At 39.8% G+C, this 7,500-nt stretch overlaps 1 protein-coding gene across 1 annotated transcript in view; it reads left to right on the top strand.

Annotated features, from left to right (window-relative positions):
* LOC310966240 (voltage-gated delayed rectifier potassium channel KCNH1-like) overlaps positions 1 to 7,500 on the top strand; it is a gene marked incomplete at both ends in the record, with an annotated part of 12,348 nt that overhangs the window by 1,077 nt on the left and 3,771 nt on the right. Inside the window, one exon of the mRNA XM_083940818.1 lies at positions 72 to 324. Coding sequence (XP_083796944.1) covers positions 72 to 324 — 253 coding nt within the window. The remainder of the gene's footprint in view (positions 1 to 71; positions 325 to 7,500) is intronic.

Below are 7,500 nucleotides of genomic sequence, written 5' to 3'. Positions count from 1 at the left end.
GTGACCTCTGTGTGACCTCTGTGTGACCTCTGTGTGACCTCTGTGACCTCTGTGTGACCTCTCGTCTGCAGGTGCTACAGATCTGTCCTAAAGACATGCGGGCGGATATCTGCGTCCACCTCAACAGGAAGGTGTTTAAGGAACACCCGGCGTTCCGACTGGCGAGCGACGGCTGCCTGCGAGCGCTCGCCATGGAGTTCCAGACGGTCCACAGCGCGCCGGGCGACCTCATCTTCCACGCCGGCGAGAGCGTGGACAGCCTCTGCTTCGTGGTGTCGGGGTCACTGGAGGTCATCCAGGACGACGAGGTGGTGGCCATTTTAGGTGAGTAACCACTAAAGGAGACGGTTAAGTTTAGTCACTAAAGGAGACGGTTAAGTTCAGACACTAAAGGAGACGGTTAAGTTTAGTCTCTAAAGGAGACCGTTAAGTTTAGACACTAAAGGAGACGGTTAAGTTTAGTCTCTAAAGGAGACGGTTAAGTTTAGTCACTGAAGGTGACGGTTAAGTTTAGTCTCTAAAGGAGACGGTTAAGTTTAGTCACTAAAGGAGACGGTTAAGTTCAGACACTAAAGGAGACGGTTAAGTTTAGTCTCTAAAGGAGACCGTTAAGTTTAGTCACTAAAGGAGACGGTTAAGTTTAGTCTCTAAAGGAGACGGTTAAGTTTAGTCTCTAAAGGAGACGGTTAAGTTTAGACTCTAAAGGAGACGGTTAAGTTTAGACACTAAAGGAGACGGTTAAGTTTAGTCTCTAAAGGAGACGGTTAAGTTTAGTCACTAAAGGAGACGGTTAAGTTTAGTCACTAAAGGAGACGGTTAAGTTTAGTCTCTAAAGGAGACGGTTAAGTTTAGTCACTAAAGGAGACGGTTAAGTTTAGACTCTAAAGGAGACGGTTAAGTTTAGTCACTAAAGGAGACGGTTAAGTTTAGTCACTAAAGGAGACGGTTAAGTTTAGTCACTAAAGGAGACGGTTAAGTTTAGTCTCTAAAGGAGACGGTTAAGTTTAGTCACTAAAGGAGACGGTTAAGTTTAGTCACTAAAGGAGACGGTTAAGTTTAGTCTCTAAAGGAGACGGTTAAGTTTAGTCACTAAAGGAGACGGTTAAGTTTAGTCACTAAAGGAGACGGTTAAGTTTAGTCACTAAAGGAGACCGTTAAGTTTAGTCACTAAAGGAGACGGTTAAGTTTAGACACTAAAGGAGACCGTTAAGTTTAGTCACTAAAGGAGACGGTTAAGTTTAGACACTAAAGGAGACGGTTAAGTTTAGTCACTAAAGGAGACGGTTAAGTTTAGTCTCTAAAGGAGACGGTTAAGTTTAGTCTCTAAAGGAGACGGTTAAGTTTAGACACTAAAGGAGACCGTTAAGTTTAGTCACTAAAGGAGACGGTTAAGTTTAGTCTCTAAAGGAGACGGTTAAGTTTAGACACTAAAGGAGACGGTTAAGTTTAGACACTAAAGGAGACGGTTAAGTTTAGTCACTAAAGGAGACGGTTAAGTTTAGACACTAAAGGAGACGGTTAAGTTTAGTCTCTAAAGGAGACGGTTAAGTGTAGACCACTAAAGGAGACGGTTAAGTTTAGTCTCTAAAGGAGACGGTTAAGTTTAGACACTAAAGGAGACGGTTAAGTTTAGTCACTAAAGGAGACGGTTAAGTTTAGTCTCTAAAGGAGACGGTTAAGTTTAGTCTCTAAAGGAGACGGTTAAGTTTAGTTTCTAAAGGAGACGGTTAAGTTTAGACACTAAAGGAGACGGTTAAGTTTAGTCTCTAAAGGAGACGGTTAAGTTTAGTCACTAAAGGAGACGGTTAAGTTTAGACCACTAAAGGAGACGGTTAAGTTTAGTCACTAAAGGAGACGGTTAAGTTTAGACTCTAAAGGAGACGGTTAAGTTTAGTCACTAAAGGAGACGGTTAAGTTTAGTCACTAAAGGAGACGGTTAAGTTTAGACACTAAAGGAGACGGTTAAGTTTAGTCTCTAAAGGAGACGGTTAAGTTTAGTCACTAAAGGAGACGGTTAAGTTTAGTCTCTAAAGGAGACGGTTAAGTTTAGTCACTAAAGGAGACGGTTAAGTTTAGTCACTAAAGGAGACGGTTAAGTTTAGACACTAAAGGACACGGTTAAGTTTAGTCACTAAAGGAGACGGTTAAGTTTAGTCTCTAAAGGAGACGGTTAAGTTTAGTCACTAAAGGAGACGGTTAAGTTTAGTCACTAAAGGAGACCGTTAAGTTTAGTCACTAAAGGAGACGGTTAAGTTTAGACACTAAAGGAGACCGTTAAGTTTAGTCACTAAAGGAGACGGTTAAGTTTAGACACTAAAGGAGACGGTTAAGTTTAGTCACTAAAGGAGACGGTTAAGTTTAGTCTCTAAAGGAGACGGTTAAGTTTAGTCTCTAAAGGAGACGGTTAAGTTTAGACACTAAAGGAGACCGTTAAGTTTAGTCACTAAAGGAGACGGTTAAGTTTAGTCTCTAAAGGAGACGGTTAAGTTTAGACACTAAAGGAGACGGTTAAGTTTAGACACTAAAGGAGACGGTTAAGTTTAGTCTCTAAAGGAGACGGTTAAGTTTAGACACTAAAGGAGACGGTTAAGTTTAGACACTAAAGGAGACGGTTAAGTTTAGTCACTAAAGGAGACGGTTAAGTTTAGACACTAAAGGAGACGGTTAAGTTTAGTCTCTAAAGGAGACGGTTAAGTGTAGACCACTAAAGGAGACGGTTAAGTTTAGTCTCTAAAGGAGACGGTTAAGTTTAGACACTAAAGGAGACGGTTAAGTTTAGTCACTAAAGGAGACGGTTAAGTTTAGTCTCTAAAGGAGACGGTTAAGTTTAGACACTAAAGGAGACGGTTAAGTTTAGACACTAAAGGAGACGGTTAAGTTTAGTCACTAAAGGAGACGGTTAAGTTTAGACACTAAAGGAGACGGTTAAGTTTAGTCTCTAAAGGAGACGGTTAAGTGTAGACCACTAAAGGAGACGGTTAAGTTTAGTCTCTAAAGGAGACGGTTAAGTTTAGACACTAAAGGAGACGGTTAAGTTTAGTCACTAAAGGAGACGGTTAAGTTTAGTCTCTAAAGGAGACGGTTAAGTTTAGTCTCTAAAGGAGACGGTTAAGTTTAGTCACTAAAGGAGACGGTTAAGTGTAGTCTCTAAAGGAGACGGTTAAGTTTAGACACTAAAGGAGACGGTTAAGTTTGGTCTCTAAAGGAGACAGTTAAGTTTAGTCTCTAAAGGAGACGGTTAAGTTTAGACACTAAAGGAGACGGTTAAGTTTAGACACTAAAGGAGACGGTTAAGTTTAGACACTAAAGGAGACGGTTAAGTTTAGTCACTAAAGGAGACGGTTAAGTTTAGTCACTAAAGGTGACGGTTAAGTTTAGTCTCTAAAGGAGACGGTTAAGTTTAGTCTCTAAAGGAGACGGTTAAGTTTAGACGACTAAAGGAGACCGTTAAGTTTAGTCACTAAAGGAGACGGTTAAGTTTAGACGACTAAAGGAGACCGTTAAGTTTAGACACTAAAGGAGACGGTTAAGTTTAGTCACTAAAGGAGACGGTTAAGTTTAGACACTTAAGGAGACGGTTAAGTTTAGACACTAAAGGAGACGGTTAAGTTTAGTCACTAAAGGAGACGGTTAAGTTTAGTCTCTAAAGGAGACGGTTAAGTTTAGTCACTAAAGGAGACGGTTAAGTTTAGACGACTAAAGGAGACGGTTAAGTTTAGTCTCTAAAGGAGACGGTTAAGTTTAGACGACTAAAGGAGACGGTTAAGTTTAGTCACTAAAGGAGACGGTTAAGTTTAGTTTCTAAAGGAGACGGTTAAGTTTAGACACTAAAGGAGACGGTTAAGTTTAGTCTCTAAAGGAGACGGTTAAGTTTAGTCACTAAAGGAGACGGTTAAGTTTAGACCACTAAAGGAGACGGTTAAGTTTAGTCACTAAAGGAGACGGTTAAGTTTAGACTCTAAAGGAGACGGTTAAGTTTAGTCACTAAAGGAGACGGTTAAGTTTAGTCACTAAAGGAGACGGTTAAGTTTAGACACTAAAGGAGACGGTTAAGTTTAGTCTCTAAAGGAGACGGTTAAGTTTAGTCACTAAAGGAGACGGTTAAGTTTAGTCACTAAAGGAGACGGTTAAGTTTAGTCTCTAAAGGAGACGGTTAAGTTTAGTCACTAAAGGAGACGGTTAAGTGTAGACACTAAAGGAGACCGTTAAGTTTAGTCACTAAAGGAGACGGTTAAGTTTAGTCACTAAAGGAGACGGTTAAGTTTAGACACTAAAGGAGACCGTTAAGTTTAGTCACTAAAGGAGACGGTTAAGTTTAGACACTAAAGGAGACCGTTAAGTTTAGTCACTAAAGGAGACGGTTAAGTTTAGTCTCTAAAGGAGACGGTTAAGTTTAGTCTCTAAAGGAGACGGTTAAGTTTAGTCACTAAAGGAGACGGTTAAGTGTAGACCACTAAAGGAGATGGTTAAGTTTAGTCACTAAAGGAGACGGTTAAGTTTAGTCTCTAAAGGAGACGGTTAAGTTTAGTCACTAAAGGAGACGGTTAAGTTTAGTCACTAAAGGAGACGGTTAAGTTTAGTCTCTAAAGGAGACGGTTAAGTTTAGTCACTAAAGGAGACGGTTAAGTTTAGTCTCTAAAGGAGACGGTTAAGTTTAGTCTCTAAAGGAGACGGTTAAGTTTAGACACTAAAGGAGACAGTTAAGTTTAGTCTCTAAAGGAGACGGTTAAGTGTAGTCACTAAAGGAGACGGTTAAGTTTAGTCTCTAAAGGAGACGGTTAAGTTTAGTCACTAAAGGAGACGGTTAAGTTTAGTCACTAAAGGAGACGGTTAAGTGTAGACCACTAAAGGAGATGGTTAAGTTTAGTCTCTAAAGGAGACGGTTAAGTTTAGTCTCTAAAGGAGACGGTTAAGTTTAGTCACTAAAGGAGACGGTTAAGTTTAGTCACTGAAGGAGACGGTTAAGTTTAGTCACTAAAGGAGACGGTTAAGTTTAGTCACTAAAGGAGACGGTTAAGTTTAGTCTCTAAAGGAGACGGTTAAGTTTAGTCACTAAAGGAGACGGTTAAGTTTAGTCACTGAAGGAGACGGTTAAGTTTAGTCACTAAAGGAGACGGTTAAGTTTAGTCACTAAAGGAGACGGTTAAGTTTAGTCTCTAAAGGAGACGGTTAAGTTTAGTCTCTAAAGGAGACGGTTAAGTTTAGTCACTAAAGGAGACGGTTAAGTTTAGTCTCTAAAGGAGACGGTTAAGTTTAGTCTCTAAAGGTGACGGTTAAGTTTAGTCTCTAAAGGAGACGGTTAAGTTTAGTCTCTAAAGGAGACGGTTAAGTTTAGACACTAAAGGAGACGGTTAAGTTTAGTCACTAAAGGAGACGGTTAAGTTTAGACACTAAAGGAGACGGTTAAGTTTAGTCTCTAAAGGAGACGGTTAAGTGTAGACCACTAAAGGAGACGGTTAAGTTTAGTCTCTAAAGGAGACGGTTAAGTTTAGACACTAAAGGAGACGGTTAAGTTTAGACGACTAAAGGAGACGGTTAAGTTTAGTCTCTAAAGGAGACGGTTAAGTTTAGTCTCTAAAGGAGACGGTTAAGTGTAGACCACTAAAGGAGACGGTTAAGTTTAGTCTCTAAAGGAGACGGTTAAGTGTAGACCACTAAAGGAGACGGTTAAGTTTAGTCTCTAAAGGAGACGGTTAAGTTCAGTCTCTAAAGGAGACGGTTAAGTTTAGACACTAAAGGAGACGGTTAAGTTTAGTCACTAAAGGAGACGGTTAAGTTTAGACACTAAAGGAGACGGTTAAGTTTAGTCTCTAAAGGAGACGGTTAAGTGTAGACCACTAAAGGAGACGGTTAAGTTTAGTCTCTAAAGGAGACGGTTAAGTTTAGTCACTAAAGGAGACGGTTAAGTTTAGTCTCTAAAGGAGACGGTTAAGTTTAGTCTCTAAAGGAGACGGTTAAGTTTAGTCACTAAAGGAGACGGTTAAGTGTAGTCTCTAAAGGAGACGGTTAAGTTTAGACACTAAAGGAGACGGTTAAGTTTGGTCTCTAAAGGAGACAGTTAAGTTTAGTCTCTAAAGGAGACGGTTAAGTTTAGACACTAAAGGAGACGGTTAAGTTTAGACACTAAAGGAGACGGTTAAGTTTAGACACTAAAGGAGACGGTTAAGTTTAGTCACTAAAGGAGACGGTTAAGTTTAGTCACTAAAGGTGACGGTTAAGTTTAGTCTCTAAAAGAGACGGTTAAGTTTAGTCTCTAAAGGAGACGGTTAAGTTTAGACGACTAAAGGAGACCGTTAAGTTTAGTCACTAAAGGAGACGGTTAAGTTTAGACGACTAAAGGAGACCGTTAAGTTTAGACACTAAAGGAGACGGTTAAGTTTAGTCACTAAAGGAGACGGTTAAGTTTAGACACTTAAGGAGACGGTTAAGTTTAGACACTAAAGGAGACGGTTAAGTTTAGTCACTAAAGGAGACGGTTAAGTTTAGTCTCTAAAGGAGACGGTTAAGTTTAGTCACTAAAGGAGACGGTTAAGTTTAGTCACTAAAGGAGACGGTTAAGTTTAGACGACTAAAGGAGACGGTTAAGTTTAGTCTCTAAAGGAGACGGTTAAGTTTAGTCTCTAAAGGAGACGGTTAAGTTTAGACGACTAAAGGAGACGGTTAAGTTTAGTCACTAAATGAGACGGTTAAGTTTAGTTTCTAAAGGAGACGGTTAAGTTTAGACACTAAAGGAGACGGTTAAGTTTAGTCTCTAAAGGAGACGGTTAAGTTTAGTCACTAAAGGAGACGGTTAAGTTTAGACCACTAAAGGAGACGGTTAAGTTTAGTCACTAAAGGAGACGGTTAAGTTTAGACTCTAAAGGAGACGGTTAAGTTTAGTCACTAAAGGAGACGGTTAAGTTTAGTCACTAAAGGAGACGGTTAAGTTTAGACACTAAAGGAGACGGTTAAGTTTAGTCTCTAAAGGAGACGGTTAAGTTTAGTCACTAAAGGAGACGGTTAAGTTTAGTCTCTAAAGGAGACGGTTAAGTTTAGTCACTAAAGGAGACGGTTAAGTGTAGACACTAAAGGAGACCGTTAAGTTTAGTCACTAAAGGAGACGGTTAAGTTTAGTCACTAAAGGAGACGGTTAAGTTTAGACACTAAAGGAGACCGTTAAGTTTAGTCACTAAAGGAGACGGTTAAGTTTAGACACTAAAGGAGACCGTTAAGTTTAGTCACTAAAGGAGACGGTTAAGTTTAGTCTCTAAAGGAGACGGTTAAGTTTAGTCTCTAAAGGAGACGGTTAAGTTTAGTCACTAAAGGAGACGGTTAAGTGTAGACCACTAAAGGAGATGGTTAAGTTTAGTCACTAAAGGAGACGGTTAAGTTTAGTCTCTAAAGGAGACGGTTAAGTTTAGTCTCTAAAGGAGACGGTTAAGTTTAGTCACTAAAGGAGACGGTTAAGTTTAGTCTCTAAAGGAGACGGTTAAGTTTAGTCACTAAAGGAGACGGTTAAGT

Source organism: Echiichthys vipera (genome assembly GCF_963691815.1).
Source record: "Echiichthys vipera genome assembly, contig: SCAFFOLD_137, whole genome shotgun sequence".
NCBI lineage: Eukaryota > Metazoa > Chordata > Actinopteri > Perciformes > Trachinidae > Echiichthys > Echiichthys vipera.
Note: the sequence above shows the minus strand (reverse complement) of the source record. Positions and strands in the feature narration are given on the sequence as shown.